The sequence below is a fragment of the Monodelphis domestica genome, chromosome 1 (assembly GCF_027887165.1).
Source record: "Monodelphis domestica isolate mMonDom1 chromosome 1, mMonDom1.pri, whole genome shotgun sequence".
In the NCBI taxonomy this organism is placed as follows: Eukaryota; Metazoa; Chordata; class Mammalia; order Didelphimorphia; family Didelphidae; genus Monodelphis; species Monodelphis domestica.
In genome coordinates, this window is record NC_077227.1 from 228,639,215 (window position 1) to 228,656,810 (window position 17,596).

Genomic DNA, 17,596 nt, shown 5'->3' on the forward strand with positions numbered 1-17,596 from the left:
TTATCATTTTTCTTATATCCAGTCACATTGCCACCACCTTAGTTCAGGCCCTCATATCCTCTTTTTAGACTATTTTCATATACTCTGAACTGATCTCTCTACATCCTATCTCTCACAAATCCATCCTTCATATAGCTACCAAAACAATCAGCCTAATGCACAACCTGACCACATCATTCCTCTGCTTTTGCAAAAATCTTCAGTGTCTCCCTATTGCCTTTAGGGAAAAATACAAATTCTTTAGCCTGACACTTCAGATGCTTTGCAATCTGGATCCAGTTGGCTCTTCCAGATTTAATTCACTATCCTTCCCTTCATGCAGACAAACTAGATTTCTAGATGTTTTCTAATTTCATTCCACATCCTCTTATTTCTACACCAAGTACAGGCCAATCTCCATGGCTAAAATACACATTTATGCTGAAAGGAATCCTTTTCTTCCTTTAAGGCCAATTCAAAAATCTCCTCCACAAAATCTTCCTTTGACCTTCCAACTGAAAGAAAACATTGTCTTCTTGATTTTTAATAATGTTTTGTTTAGATATTTCTTTGCCCCCATCACATACTATCTTGAATCCTATATATTTTATTATTCCTTATCACTGGTAAGTTTTGTAAGCTCTTTGAGGGCAGGACCCATATTGTGTTTTTTTTTTAAACAGGAAAAAATTACATATTTATTTCCATTGACCTCTCACTGAAATTCCTCTTTTTCTTTAATTACAAATGTATGCCAAAAATCTCAACACATTATTCTGAGGAAGGACCCATATTGTTATTATCTTTGTATTTTCAACACCGAGCCTAAGGCCTTGAATATAATAGGCTTTTAACAAATATTTGGTAAATGAATAAATGAGAACACAGAATATTACTTCACCTTGGGGAAATAGTCACAGAATCCCAAACCCTTTTTTTTTTGAGCTTCTGAGAATATCTATTTATTATGTAATGCATGCCAATAGCATAACAAATCAGGACTCATCCTCTTTAGCATGGCACTGGACCCTGGTATAGGAGAAGGCAGATTTTTATGTATTAAAGACAATCAATAAGACCAGTTAATTTAAAAAATAACTAGAATACAGAATTAGATAGTTTGATTTCTAATTGGAGGAAAGATTAGGGGCTTTTTGAGTTGGTGGGGGGAATGAATAGGTGCAAGAATTCTGCACCTAAGTGACTCAGTGGACTGAGAACCAGGCTTAGAAACAGGGGGTCTTGAATTCAAATCTGACCTCACATACTTTCTAACTTTGTCATTGTGGGCAAGTCACTTAACCCATATTTCCCAGCCCTTATCTTCTGCCTTGAAACCACTTTTGACCCTAAGACAGAAGGTAAGCATTTTAAAAATTTTTTATGAAATTTTCAACATATTCTGTAGCATAAGGCATACCTTGGTGACTTGGGATCCCCATCCTTACAGAGGAACATGAGAGCTGATCTTGTGTCTCCACCTTGATAGCTTAACAGAGGTATTGTTGTCTTCAGAACACCTAAAACAAAGAAAACAGATGAGGCTAGCCAGCAGATTCTCATTTGGGGAGGGAAGGGAATAGTCATTTATGTAGCACCTACTCTATGCTAGGCACTGTGCTAAGGGCTTTTACAAATGTTTTATTTGAATCTCACAACAATTCTGTGAGGTAGATGCTACTATGATCTCCATTTTAGAATTGAGGAAACTTGAGATAGATAAAGTGACTCACCCAAAGTCACCTGGCTACTAAGTGTCTGAGATTGGATTTGAACTCAGATTCCAGGCCCAGTACTCTATGTACTGTGATACCAGCTGCAACCTTGGAAATAACCATCAGCATCAGCAATAAACATGCATTGGCTTTTATGTAGGACACAAGACCAAGCGAGTTCATATTTAAGCAGGGCATATTGGAAAAGAAAGCTGACTTCTTTCCCTCTGTGATCAAGTAGGCTGGTATGATTGTGACTGTGGCTGGCAAATAGGGAGATTTACTTTCAGTGACCATGATTAGTGACCATGAAATGGAAATCTTCTCTGTCCTTCAATATTCAGCTTACTCTCTGAATCCTTTCTGGAGCCTCTTCAAAGCTCCCAACAAGAACTAGTCTTCTTCCTTCCTCTGGTTTGCTTATCAATCACCTTTTCACTTCCTGTAATTTACTGGATACCAAGTTTGGGTGGGGACATGGGCAGGAAGACATCTTTCTAAGGTCAAAGCTAGCCTCAGATGCTTATCAGCTGCATGATCCTGAGCAAGTCCCTTAACCCTATCTGCCTCAATTCATCATCTGTTAAACAAGCTGAGGAAGGCAATGGAAAACCAGCCCAGCATCTGCCAAGAAAACCCCAAATGGGGCCACGGAAGGATCCAACACGACTGAAAGAACTCAACAACAACAATAACAAATCTGACATACCAAAGGGGCAGTGGCAGCACCGGGGGACAGGTAAGCCTGGAATATGAGAGGGAGTCCAGTCTAGAGACATCTCCATATTTATCTTGTGCCCTCTGCTCCAGGGTAAAGTCCTGAGGGAAGAGACTGTGTCTTACTCACCTTTGTTTTCCCCAAGAGCGCAGTATGGGGTCAAACAGCCTTTGCTGAGTTGAATTAGGAGACAACATTATCTTCCTATATTTTTCTACGTCTTTATTAAATCGAATCAGGAAGACAATATATCATCTCTGTTTCTTTAGCAGTGTGGAGAATAAGTATAACCGGAGGGACCTTCACAAAGTTTAAATTCAAACCTCAAGTCGACCCTTTGCATAAAGCTTTGTCAAATCAAGTTCATCAGCCAGGATTTATTGATGAGTTATAGAGAATACAGGTGAACTAGAGAAGGAAATGAAGGTCTCTTTACCGAGGAAACCCCAACTGGGGTCGCATAGCTGAAGTGACAATGACAACAAGAGCTTGATCCTGAGTGTCAAAGAAAGACCTTTGTGGCATCATTTAATACGAGGCTGACCGTTGTGCTAGATTGCTGTGTGGTTTTTAAAAATGCAACTCAAGTTGTTTCCACTGAATCTAATTCAGAAATCATTTACTGAATATCATGTAGAGTTGTAGCAAATACTGCATCACACACAAAATTTAGGTTCGACGTTGTCCCCGTCCTAAGGGAGCTTCCAGACTCTTAGGGATATGTGGGCCATATGCAAACAGCCATTATTCATAATAACATGATAAATGTATCACGGAAGTCCCAGCAATGTCAGAGGTCAGAGATCAAAGGAAGACTGGCCATCTCTAACTAGGGAAATTAAGAAAGACTTTGGTTAATGGGTGACAATTAAACTGTATTAGATGGAGAGAAACTCTCCACTACCTTACAGATCCCAGAGAAACTAATACTCATGCTTCTCTTTAGCTACAATCTTTGATTTTTGCCACCTGAAGCTCAAACTTTACCTATTACTCTCAGAGGTCATTCTAGGTAAAGGCAATCATTTTCATTAAGTGCAATGTAATCAGAGGGCAGCTAGGTGGTGCAGTAGATAGAGGGCCAGCTCTAGAGTCAGGAAGACTTGAATTAAAATTCAGCCTTGGACATTTACTGGCTGTGCAATACTGGGCAAGTCACTTAATTCTATTTGCCTCAGTTTCCTCATCTGTAAAATGAGTTGGAGAAGGAAATGGTGAACCACTCCAGTATCTCTGCAAAGAGAACACCAGATGGGGTCATGTAAAAAATGGAGACTTGAATCCAGGACTTCAATCCCCAGAAGTCCTTGCTCCACTTCCCCAGAATGCCCTCTAATCTCACTGAAACCTCACCTGGGCTAAGAGCGAGATGGGGTATTTAACCTGGTTGTGAATAGGCTCTGGCCCTTTTTTTCCTACTTCCACTTGGGAGCACAGGCAGCTCTCCACCTAGCAGGCAAGATGTGAGTGGTTGTGAATAGGCTCTCTGGGCCTAGACACATGCTTTTCTTACTTGTGTTTTCTTTATATTTTAATCTTCAATAAACCTCATAAAAATATAATACTCCTTGCAGAGAGAAACTAATTTCTTCCTGCCTCAGTTCCCTAAATTTTAATCTTTACAGTCATGAAGAGTCAGGCACAACCAGAAAAGACTGAACAATAACGACAAAAGAAGATCATAAGAGCACTTTCATCCCAAGGCTGTTGTGAGGATAAAACGAATGAATATTTGTAAAGCATTTGGCAAACTCTATGTCTCTATATTAAAGCTGGTGTATAGTGTATGGTGTTTTGGAGATGGTGAAAGTAATCCAGTTGGGCTGGAAGAATTTGTCAAGGAGATTAGTATAGAGTGAAGCTGGAGAGGCAGGGTGGCACCAGAATGTGGAAAGCCTCTAATAACACATAACAGAATAAATTTCATTTGGTAGGCAAGAGGGATCCATCAATTGATATCCTGAAGAGGAAAAAGACAGCCTGATTGATCTCTGTTTAATGTAACCGTCCTTCTAACTGTGCTTTGGTAGACTCAGAGATGGGAAAGGGCTGGTAGTCCCATGTATTGGGTGAACCCTGGATATAAGCTTTGGAAAGTCTATCCAGAAACATTTCAAGTGTTTATTATGTATCAGGCAGCTAGGTGGTGCAATGGATAGAGCAATGGGCCTGGAGTCACAAAGACTCATCTTTCAGAGTCCAAATCTGATTTCAGGCACTTACTAGTGGGTATGACCCTGGACAAAGCACTTAAGTCTGTTTGCCTCAATTTTCTTATCTGTAAAATGAGCTGTATAAGGTAATGGCAAACCACTCTAGTATCTTTGCAAAAAAAAAAAACAAAAACAAAAACAACTCAAATGGGGTTACCAAGAGTCAGACATGACTGAAACAATTGAACAACATAAAATGCACCAAGCACAGTGCTAACTGCTTGAGGCATATAGAAAAGCTTTAAGTTAAGTTAATATGGGAGGAATTGAAGATGGGAGAATTGGGTTCAGCCTTTTATAGGATAAGTGTGCTGGGGCACAAATTTGGAAAGAAGGAACAGGGACAAAGGAAAGGACTTGGAATGCTTATAGATCTTCTCTTATGAAAAATGTGAGCTAAGTGTAATCTTTGGAGACCCACATCCACTGTAAGTATTGCAAAAAGAACTATGAGTAGTCAGGTAGTAACAATGGGGCAGTCGGTGAAGAACCAGAGGCTCAGGGTTCAGTGACCTTTAGGTAGTAGCAGCAGAAGGTTTACATCTTCTAACAGAAAATGTGGCTCTTAAGCTTCTGGCTGGGGAAATCCACAGCACTAACACTCCTACTGTGTTACAAAAGTGAAGAATTTACATAACATGTAAAGTCTTAAAAACTCTGATCAATGCAATTACCAATCACAGTTCTAAAAGACCGATGATGAAACATGCTAGCCAGTTCCTGATAAAAAGGTGATGGACTCAAGTTTCATCAAGAGACATACATTTTTTGACATGACCAACAAATGGGCATTTGTTTTTCTTGACTATGCATATTTTTTGAAAGGATTTGGATTTTTTTTCATCTTTAGATTTGGGGGAGGAGGCCAGATTTCAAACTATATTACAAAGTGGCAATCATCAAAACAATCTGGTACTAGCTAAGAAATAGAGTGTTGGATCAGTGGAATAGATTAGGTACACAATACACAGTTGTAAATAACTATAATAATCTAATGTCTGATAAATCCAAAGATCTAAGCTTTGGGGGCAAGAACTCTACATTTGACAAAAAATGCTGAGAAAATTGGAAAGCAGTTTGGAAGAAACTAGGCATAGACCAACATCTCACAATCAAAATAAAGCCAAAATGGATAAATGATTTACACATGAAGGGCGATATAAGTAAGTTAGTGGAGCATGGAAAAATGTACCTTTCAGGTCTATGGATAAAGGAAGAGTTTATGACCAAATGAGAAATAGAATCATAGGAAGTAAAATGGATAATTTTGATGACATGAAATTTAAAAAGGTTTTCCCCAAATGAAACCAATGCAGCCAAAATAAGAAAGAAAGCAAGAAATTGGGGGGGGGGGGGGAATTTGATAGCAGGTTTTTACCTGATAAAGGCCTTGTTTCTCAAATGTTTATAAATTTTTATAAGCCAAATTTATAAAAGCAAGAGCCATTCCCCAGTTGATAAATGGCTAAAGCATATGAACAGGTAGTTTTCAGAAGAAATCAAAGCTATCAATAGTCACCTTAAATGCTCTAAGTCCTTATTTATTAGAGAAATGTAAATTAAAACAACTCACATATCAGAGTGGCTAAAATGACAGAAAAGGAACATTATAGATGCTGGAGAAGCAGAAAAAATAGATACACCAATGCACTAGTGGTGAAGCTGTGAACTAGTCCAACCATTCTGGAGAACAATTTTGAACTATGTCCAAATGGCTATAAAACTAACTGGGCACACCTTTTGACTCAGACATACCACTAGTAGGTCTGTATCCCAAAAAGATAAAAAAAATGGGGGGGGAAAGACCTATATGTATAAAAATATTTATAGCAGCTTTTTTTTTTTAATGGTGGCAAAGCATTTAGAAATTGATAGGATATCGGTCAGTTGGGAAATGGCCAAACAAATTGTGGTATATGATTGGGATAGAATACTTATTGTGCTTTAAGAAACAATAAGCAGGAAGCTTTCAAAAAAACTTGAGAAGACTTATATGAACTGATGCAAAATGAATCAGATGAAGGAGAACACTGAACATAGTAACAGCAATATTATAAGATGATCAACTCTAAAATACTTAGCTACACTGATCAAGATAATGATCCAAGGCAATTTCAAAAGACTCATGATGAAAAATGCTATCTACCTATAAAGAAAGAACTAAGGAACTCTGAGTGCAGACTGAAGCATATATTTTCTCACTTCCTTTGTTTCTTGGTTTTTCTTGTTTTTTTCTTCAACATAATTAATATGAAAATGTGTTTTACATGACTTTGCACATATAATTGATATCATATTATTTACCTTCTTAATGAGTGTGGGAGGGAGCAGGAAGAAGGGAGAGAATGTCCAACTCACTTTTTAAAAATGAAGGTTAAAAATAAATAAATAAATTGGGAAAGGAGAGAAAATGAATTCTTGTTCATCAAAAATGTTATTGTTGTGTTTTTAAAAGAATTAATGTTGCAACAATCTCCATGGACTGGTATTTTTTCTTTCTTTTTTGCTTCCCTAGTCTCTCTTGAATTAACTACCTAATCAAAACAAGAAATGTACATAATTCACCCCATCTCCCAAATTCAGAACTGTTGGGTAGATCAATAGGGGGAAGTTTCTCTTATTTTATTATAGACTAAGTCGAGTGAGATATGTCTTTTACCATATTGAAACTGTAAATCCTTAAGTTTCTGAGAAGATAGAACTTCCCCACTGGGTGAGTACCAATAAATTCAGAACTTAACTGAAATTTACATACTTTTTTTATTGCTCTTGAATTTCTTCAGCTTTGGGAAATGTCTTCATCTTGTGTTTAATGATTACTAAAAAATTGTGTTAGAAATTGCTTGCATCAGAGATTTTACTAATCAGCAAGAAGAATTCTGTTGGCACAACCTCTCTCTAGGCAAGAATGTTTGTATATTAATAAGTGATGTATCTGGCATATTTTAGATAAACGGTGAATATATGACAGAACTGAACTTTGTAAGACCCTTGTTTGAATTCTGCCTCCAAAATATTTACTAGCTGTGCGATCCTGAACAAGTCACTTAACCTCCTTCAGCCTTTATCTCCTCATCTGTAAAATAGGTTTAACAATAGCACCTGGCTCGCAGGATTATTGTGAGGATGAAATGAGATATGTGTAAAATATTTTGCAAATCTGAAAGCACTCTAATGATAATATATTGATAGCTCTTAAAATACAGAATATAGATTTTTTTTCCCGTGCTCTATGGCAAAAAGTACTTGCCTAGAGACTGAAAGGTCTGGGAATGCTTGGGCCTGGGAAAAGCCATGGGAATCCAGTGCATACAGTAGTTGTTTAAATGCACTTAGTCTTCTTCTGCTTTTCTGAAGTGAAGTGTAAAGAACTTTATACAATGAGGCAATTGTTATAGGACTGATTCCATATGCCATACTTTTGCACTTGGAGTTCTAAAAAATAGCAGTGAAGCAAAGAGAGTGGAATTTCCCAGAGGTGTGGACACCACAAGCCCTAAGAATCAATTGCATAAATCCATACATACCACACTCTGAGACTAACCAGATGAGTATTGCTGCCCACAAAAGGGGCAGAGCTGGAAAACAGAGGTAGCCGGTTCTCCAAAGGCCACAGAGAACATAGTGTTACCTCTGAGTACCCTCTGGTTTGGGGAGGAGCACCAAAGTTGGCCCACACCACTGAAAAGGATAAGGCACTTGGCCAGTAGCACTCCCTGGTAATTAAATGAGAAAAATTAATATGACAGCAGAGTAAAGGATGGTTTGGAAGAGGTTTGGGAAAAGCCATTAGAAAATTATTGCAACAACACAAGAGGGTAGTAATAAGGGCCAAAATGCAAGTGGGATCAGGGAGAATAAAGAAGAGAAGCCAGTGAGATCATAGAGGTAAAGTTGATCAGACTTGGTAAGCTATTCAACATGACAAGAGGGAAAAGGAAGCAGCAAAGATAATAACATGGGAAGACGCAGTTAGGTGACTCAGTGGTGGCCTAAAGAACTGGGTGCAAATCTAGTCTCACATATTTCCTAGCTGTGTGACTCTGGGTAAATCGCATAACCCCCAATGCCTAGCCCTTACCACTCTTCTGCCTTAGAACCAATTCATAGCATTAATTCTAATTTGGAAGGTAAAAAAAAAAATAGGAGGAGAAAAAAACCTCAAATATTTAAAATTGTTTTTACAGGTAATTAGGAAGAAATAACATATTGAAAAATAAAAACAATATGAGGATTTTTGAAGATGGGGCAAATGGTAGTGATAATAACGGGAATGGTTGTCAAGAGAATCAGGTTGAGAGTAACTGATTTAGAGTATGTTTAGTTTGGGATTTCAGTGAAGCATTCAGCTGTAGACATTCTAGGGGCAGCTGAAGATGCGGTAATAGAATTCTGGGGCAAGGGGAAGACTAAACATATAGATGATACTAATTATAGTACCAATATCTAGCATTTACATAATGCTTTAAAATGTACAAAAATATCATTTTATCCTCACAACAACCCAAGGAGATAGAGACTATTATTATCATCCTCATTTTGTTGTTATTCCCCATTTTGAATTCTCCTGGCAGATACTGGCGTGGTTTGCCATTTCTTTCTCTAGCTCATTTTACAGATGAGGAAACTGAGGAAAACAAGGTTAAGAAACTTGCCCAGGGTCACACAGTTAATATGTGTCTGATAAGTCTTCCTAACTACAGGCCTAGCAGTCTATCTACTGTGCCACCTAGTTGCTCTATCTATGCCATTCTCATCCTCATTTCACATGAGGAAACTGAGATCAAGAAACATTAACTGACTTTCTCAGGGCCATGGAACTAGTAAGTGTCTGAGGTCAAATTTGAAATCAGTTTATTCTTAGTTCATGTCCAACACTGAACCACCTATCTTGCTCTCACTCTCTCTGTCTCTCTCTCCATATATATATGCACACTTATACCCATATATATAAATTTATGTGCATGTGTACATATATATAAGTCATCTGCATATGTTATCATTGAAGCATGGAGATTGCCAAGAACAAAGAATAAAAAGAGAAGTTCAAGGACATAACCTTAGGAAATACTTTTCTTAAAGGGAATGGGGAGATAAGTAGTCGTGGACTAGAGATGGTTAGAGTAGCAAAAAACCAGGTATTTCAGAAATTAAAGGAGAAGAACCCCTTTAATGTGGGTCTTTTAAGAGGATGGGAGCAACAATTTCAAATGCTTCAGAGAGGTCAAATGGATGAGAACTGAAATATGTTCATTTTCCCTTTCTGGACCTTATTTTCCTTGCCTCTAACACAGGAGATATGAACTTAATGATCTATAACCTTCCTTCCAGTTCTAAAATTCTATTATTTGTTTATTGGGAGGTCATTGTTGACCTTTAAGAGAGTAATTTCCACTGAATGGTGAGGAGAGAACCAACATTGGGTGGGGGAGAGTGAAAATAAAGAAGTAAAGGCATCAGCTGTAGGTAGATTTTTCAAGAAGTTTATCAATGAAAGGAATGAGAGAGGTGAAATCGTGCCTGGATGGTTAAGAATTAAGGGACAGATTTTCTTTTTTTAGGTGTGGGTAGGCCCGAGCATATTTGAGGGCAGATGGAGAATGCAGTAGGAAATGTATCAGCAACACCTCTTTTACATAGGTTGGGTTGTTTTTCCTTTAGGGGGCCAAGGAGGCCATCTTTGGGATTGTTTGGTCTAGAGGACCATGACTTCCTTATGAAGAGTTAGTATGTGGTGGCTTAGTGGGATTCTCACAGCCCTACTGAATTTATTTCCAATATAAAAAAAAGAACTGCTGTGTCAGATGTAGAGGCACAGGAGACCATCCTCCATTTGGGTTAGTAATCATACCCTTTTTAACATTTTATTGTAAGTAAATTTTTGCTAATTGAATTTTATAGCCCATGAGTGTTTCATGGCATTCTAATTTCACACTTGAGTGAACCAGCCTGAGCTATGCTAGGCCAGAAGAAGTAAACAATGAAGAAAGAGAAAATGAAGATAAATGCAAGTGAAGAGATAGTTGCAAGGACCTCAGGAGGGCAGAAAAGGTTGGATCAAAGATGCAGGGAACCATAGCAAGGAGTAGGCCCACCCGTTCTTCTGAGAGAGGATGGAAAAAGGAGAGGATGGATAGTAATGCTGAGAATTCTCTTGAGGTGACCTCAATTTTCTCAAGTAAGGAGGTTATGTTGAGCTTGAAGGTGAAGGTTAGGTTAAGTTTGAGGATGAAGGGGTGCTTCAGACAATGAACAGAGGAAGTCTGGGAAATGAGTGATGGAGCCAATAAGAGAAGAGTAGAATTGCAGAGCAGCAATGTGGATCCAGATTATATTACAACTATAAATTGATCATGAGTGAGATCTGGACATTGCAATAAGTGAGTGAACATCCCCATGCTCATCCAGATGGAATTTCCTCCTAGCAGGGTCACCATCTGAGGCTTCCCCTAGATAACTGAAAGTTATTTACATTTAAGTCACAAGCAGGGTTGAAATAATTCCCACTGAAAGACCTAAAGGTCTTCATCTTTTTCTTCCAAATTTAATGAAAGCTTTCCAAAAGTCACTGTATCAAATCATCTATTCAAGTCACAGGCTTGGAGATCAGAATTTATGTGCAGTGGGAGTCAACAGTCTGAGATTTCAGGAGATTGAGTACAGAGAATTAAGATGACTTTAGGAAATTGGTCAGCAAAAAATCAATCTCTCAAGACTTTTATAGGATTGAATAAACTGGTAACTGCAGTAAAAATCATTCTATATTTACTTCCTAAATTGCCTTCCTAAAACTACAAGCCAAACTGAATCTAGAGTCATGTACTTTAAATATGGAAGAGACTATTGAGATTTTTTAAATGATTTTTGAGTTCTTCTAGGGTCTGAGACCAATTCATATTTTTTTCTGTGAGCCTTTGCATGTAGCTGCTTTGGCTTCATTGTCTTCTGAATTTGTGTTTTAATGTTCCCTGTCAACAGAAATTTTCTATAGTGAGGTTCACTTTTTGTTATATGCTTATTTTCCCAGTCTATTTCTTGACTTTTAACTTCATGTTAAAATTGGGTTCTGCTCCTAGGGTGAGTGGGGCACTGGACCTATAAGTTTTCTGTTTTTCCAAGGTGGTATGATCTGAGCAGAGTTGTGTTTCAAACTGTGAACAACCATAAGAACTCTTTTTAGCCCTGGAACTGGGACCAGGCTTCTTGCTCTTCCTCATCCTGGCACTGTGACCTGAAATCATACATGGGCAATGTAAAAAAGCCCTGCACTCCATGCCAGCAAAGAGTCCCCTGCAATCTCCTTCTGATCAACTTACTATTGCCTTTATGATCTGTGGGCTGAAAGCTCTGAAGAGGCTGCCAATTCAATTGCCCCTCAGATCTGCTGCTGTCTTCCTAGGGCTCAGTCTACATAGTCTGTATTTCAATCTTACCTGGTAAGACAGACTTTTTCTTCTAACTTTCTAAGTTACTTTGGGAAAATTGTTTTATCTCATCCTTTTTTGGTTCTCCCATTCCAGAATTCATTTTGAGGTATTATTTTAATATTGTTTTGTGAAGATTAGATTTGGCTCTCTCCTGATTGTAACAATGAAGGTACTTGGCTCTTCCTTGATTGTGAAGATTAAATTGTAATCCCTTGTCTATTTTTAGATTTTAATCCCCAAAGTGTAAAGCATAGTACTTAAAGTTGAGTATGGAGATCTACCCATTTTGGATTTTAACCACAAAAAGGTGTGAACATCCATTTCATACATTGAGTGGGAGGTCTGAAACTCATGTGTGGAAGAGTGGGCAATCCTGAAGTGGAGCATCAGCTATGATTGGTAGATGTAAAATTTAGAAGTGACAAGAGAAAAAGGTCTTTAAAAGTGGAAACAGACACACAGAGGACACAGACACTCAGAGACTTGAAGAGAGTCACTTGGAGTAAAAAAGAGACTTGGAGTGAAGAGGGACACTTGGAGTTTGAAAGAGACACACTTGGAGTGGAGCCTGATGGAGTTGAGGCTGATAAAAGAATCTGCTGATTGAACTGACAACATGGTGAGTGTAAAGGCTGACTTCCTTCCTTGCCCTTTCTAGAGGCATGAGCCTCTGGGAAGGGCCCATTGTCTTGAGACTCCTTTCCCCTGGCTGGGGCCTTAGAAGTGCTACCTAGCTTAGAGGAAGCTGGAGTTCTCTCTCTCACTCACTCTCCTCTTTTCTCTCTTCCTTAATATCTTCCCTCTATTGTAAAATAAGCTACCATAAATTCCATTTGACTTTAGTAATTCATTTTTGGGATTTAGAAATTAAATTCTTGGTGACCAATTAAATATTCAGTCCAACCATAAAACTAACAGTTTGGAGGGGAATTTGAGAGAGCTCAGGTGAGGTTGGATTTGAACCCAAGACTCCACATCTCTAAGCCTGACTTTCAATCCACTGAGCCACTTTGGTGCTCCTTAGCTCATATAATTTTACAGAGAAGGAAATAGATTCCCAAACTAGTGAAGTGACTGGCCTTGACACTGAGTCAGTAATTCAGCCAGAATAAGCAGGTAGGTGGCACAGTACATTAGGTTGGACTCAATGGTCTCTTGTGTTCCTCCCAGCTCTGTGTTCCTATGGTCTGTGTTACAAATATGTGTAACTATGTTGCCTCTCTAGGAATTTTGTGATTTTAAACCAATACTTTTGTGGGACTAAAGCCCTTTTAAAATTATAAGAATAAAAACAAAAAAGCTTCTTTGAGAGTATAATTTTGGGGGGCTTAGGGAGGGCTAAAGGAGCAGGCTGTGGGAAACAGATTAGAATGTCTATCTTCAGGGGAATCTGGATGACTCAGTGGATTGAGATCCAAGTTAGAGATGGGAGGTCCTGGGTTCAAATCTGATCTCAGATACTTCATAGTTCTGTGATCCTGGGCAAGTCACTTGATCCCCCTTGCCTAGCCCTTACTGCTCTCCTGCCTTGGAAACACAGTATTGATTCTAAGATAGAAGTAAGGGTTTTTTTTAAAAATGTCTATCTTCCTTCCCTGAACACCACTGGGAATCAAGAGGTCATGATGTAAAGATGGGTAGTGACCTCAGGTGGACATCACAACATATTCATCTATTTCTGGATGCTTTAATAAGCAGATGAGCATTCCCACTCTGACTTTAGAGATATATTGTTACCCACAAAGGAGGCAGGTAGGTAGCTCAGACTACCTCATTGAATGGATAGAGCACTGGGCCTAGAGTTAGGAAAACACAAGTTCAAATCTGGCCTCAGACACTTACTAGCTATGTGATCTTGGTCAAGTCATTTAACTTCTGTTTGCCTTAATCCCCTGAAGAAGGAAGTGGCAAAGCACTCCAGTATCTTTGCCAAGAAAATCCCAAAGACAGCATTGGTGTGTTATGGTCCACAGGGTCATGAAGAGTTGGACATAACTGAATAACTGAATAACAACCCACAAAAGAGGCAGAACTATGAGACAGAGGTACACATACTTATTGTCTAGAAATTAATAGCCACTTGATAAATGCTTGTGGTTTTGAATAATATTGAATGCAGATTTTCCACATAGTCTAAGGTAAACTCAAGAAGCTGAAAGTGGTCATAATATTCTTGAAAAAATATAGAATCCATGCCCATATGCTTTTGATTTGGTTTAACTCACCTTGATTGACTGAGTCTTCAATAATTTTTTTGTGCAAATTCATGGCTCTCTCATCAACCACAATGGCAACCTCCTTTTCCAAAGCTTGCAAAATGGCAGCTAAGGCAATGGCTCCTGGGGGACCATCATTCTCTTCGGGTGGGTCATGAGAAAAATGGGTAGGGAACCCAGTGGTGATGAGCACTGAATGAGCATGGGATAGGGACAGAGAGGCCTTCAGTAGCTCATCTTTGTTGAACAAATGTTTTATTCCTCGGTTTCCTAAAATTTTAAAAGATATTTTATGAATATTTTTAAACACAAGAAAAAAGTTAATTGTATACATTTGAATATTATTTTTCTTTGTTTTAAATAAATTATTTTTGCCCTAAATATCAAGGAAGGATAATAGCAAAAAAGGAAGGACAATGGTGCCAATGAATTGAAGTCATTCACAGGTGGAATCATATTCTAGTAAGACTCTTACTAAATTGCCAGCATTGTTGTATAGTTTGGATTCAAATAATCTCCTAATACAACTGCCATCCATATAGAAAAGGAGATGTAAGGGTAAAATAACTCCTCATGTGAAGAAAATAACAATGATAATAGTAACAATAATAATAACAGTGTTTTATATATAGCATTTTAAAGATTCATTGTTCAAACCTATTTCCATGTTATTCATACTTGCAGTAGAGTGATCTTTTAACATTAAAATCCTAATCATATCTCCATTGAACTACATGATTGATTCTATGTTTTTCTTTGGTGTTTCTACTCTCACTGTTCTTTCTCTGGATGTGGATAGTGTTCTTTCTCATAAGTCTCTCAGAATTGTTTTGGATCATTGCATTACTGCTGGTAGAGAAGTCCATTACATTCGATTGTACCACAGTGTGTCAGTCTCTGTGTACAATGTTCTCCTGGTTCTGCTCCTTTCACTCTGCATCAATTCCTGGAGGTTGTTCCAGTCTCCATGGAATTCCTCCAGTTCATTATTCCTTTGGGCACAATAGTATTCCATCACCAACATATACCACAATTTGTTCATCCATTCCCCAATTGAAGGGCATCCCCCCATTTTCCAATTTTTTCCACCACAAAGTGTGTGGCTATAAATATTTTTATAAGTCTTTTTCCTTATTATCTCTTTAGGGTATACATATATACACACATATACACAGCTAACTGAGGCTCCTTGGAAATTTGCAGAAGTCTCTAAGACCGCCATATTATTTTTAAGTCTAAGAGCAGTGCTCTGTGATTTGGCAGGAGGCCAGCTTGAGAGTGCAGTCCCAGCGGTCATTGAAGGCACAGAAAAGCCAAAAGATGTTACACTTCAAAGCAATGCTGTTGACTAGAAATAGAACCTTTCAACTACCTCAGCCCCCCTGCCCCCCATGGTTGAATTCTACCACTATTAGCCTTCCCCTGCATTGACAAGAGAACCTAATTGGGAAAGCTCTATTAGCTTGTTGTCATTTTTGTCCTTTGCTTTTGAAAAGGATCAATGACATCATGTGGTGATAGATTACATTGGCACGTGAATTGGATTTAAGTGAAGCAGAGTTGTACCAAGTTGTCAGCCTTGCTCTCTTTTCCAAAGTCATCAAAGTCTAATGATAAGATAAAAGTCAGGAGGACTGATGATAGCCTGGGAATGCAGTGGATGAACTTGGGTTCTTTGATAGCTTTTAAGATTGAGAGGGCCTTCCTGGAGAACTCAGTCTACCACGAGCTTTAAACTATAGGAGTGATGCCAATTTAACAAATCGCCCCATCGTTACCATCAATCATCATCATCATCACCATCACCACCACCATCATCACCACCAACATTATCATCAACAACACGTCATTATTATCATTATCACCATCAGCAACATCTGCATCAACATCATCATTGTCCACATTTAAAAGTGGTTTTTAGGAGGCAGCTGGGTAGCTTAGTGAATTGAGAGTCAGACCTAGAGATGGGAGGTCCTGGGTTCAAATCTGGCCTCAGACACTTCCTAGATGTGTGACCCTGGGCAAGTCACTTGACCCCCATTGCCTAGCCCTTACCACTCTTCTGCCTTGGAACCAATACACAGTATTAATTCCAAGATGGAAGGTAAGTGTTTAAATAAATAAATAAAAGGGGTTTTTAAGGTTGGCAAAGTATTTTATGTATATCATCATATTTTAATCTCATAACCCTACAAGATGGCTGCTATTATTATCCTCATTTTACAAATGAGGAGACTGAGGTCTAGAAAAGTAAATTGATTTGCCCTAGGGTTACATAGCAAGTAAGTATTTAGTGCAGAGCTCAAATCCAGGTTTTTCTGACTCTAAGCCAGCGGTTCTCAACCTCTCAATTTGTAGCAATGAGAATACATAATGCATATCAGGTATTTACATTCTGTGAATCATAACTGTAGCAAAATTACAGTTTTGAAGTAGCCACCAAAATAATTTTTTGGTTTGGGGTCACTGCAACATGAGGAACTGTATTGCAGGGTCACGGCATTAGAAAGGTTGAGAACCACTGCTCTAAGCCCAGTTCTTTCTCTAGTATGACAAGATTTATGGTCAGTGGAGCTCTGCCTATGATCTATTAGCACTTCTTGGAAGTTCAGACCTCTATCTTCAGAAAGATGGAACTTTAGGGGATGTACCCAAGGTGAGTCTTGGCAAGCTTCACCAAGTCTTTAAGTGTTTGTTGATTGATCAACTGACGGATGGATAGACTTTCTATGGCAGATAATGGTCAAAACTGACCACTGAGATCAGAAAGTTGTTTCTTTTTCAAAGAGGACCAATGAAGTCTTGGGGTGATGTTTTCCTGACTTGCACAGGAATTGAATTTAAGTGGGGCGGAGTTGCACAATGTCATCAGCATCACTTTCTCTTTCAGTCTTTGTTGAAATCCAGTGGCAAGGCAAAAGTCAGAATGGCTGGGGATGACCCAGGATGCAGTGGATGACCTTGGCATCTTCTGTGTCTGACTAAGCTCTAAGCACTCTACAATGTCCGTTTCAGTTGCCTTCATGGCTGTTGGAACAAATTGTTCTTATTTAACCATTCTGCCAGAGGAAGTCTTCACTCGCTTGTGGTAAACGTCCCGCTAACTCAGCAATAGATTTGTGGTCTATCAATTACCCTCAACCTACTTTAGTCCATCTGCCAAGACAGTTTTACCAGGGTGTGGTTGCTACACATACTACAGTTGAGAGTTGAATGAAAGGTAAACACCCAAAGTGGCTGAGCAGCCCTGAAAATGGCTCAGTGAGCCTTCACACCAGAGGTGATCAGCCTCCCAGAACATCTCATCCATCCCAGGAGTCAAAGTAAA

General features: G+C 38.7%; 1 protein-coding gene across 5 annotated transcripts in view; it reads right to left on the bottom strand.

Annotated features, from left to right (window-relative positions):
• Positions 1–17,596, bottom strand: part of DGLUCY (D-glutamate cyclase) — a 118,318-nt gene that overhangs the window by 36,031 nt on the left and 64,691 nt on the right. For all 5 annotated transcript variants that reach the window (XM_001371185.5, XM_056810521.1, XM_007472592.3 and 2 more), the window contains 2 exons: positions 14,278–14,538; positions 1,400–1,499 (listed from right to left, as the gene is read on the bottom strand). In XM_001371185.5, the coding sequence (XP_001371222.3) occupies positions 1,400–1,499; positions 14,278–14,538 (361 nt within the window). The remainder of the gene's footprint in view (positions 1–1,399; positions 1,500–14,277; positions 14,539–17,596) is intronic.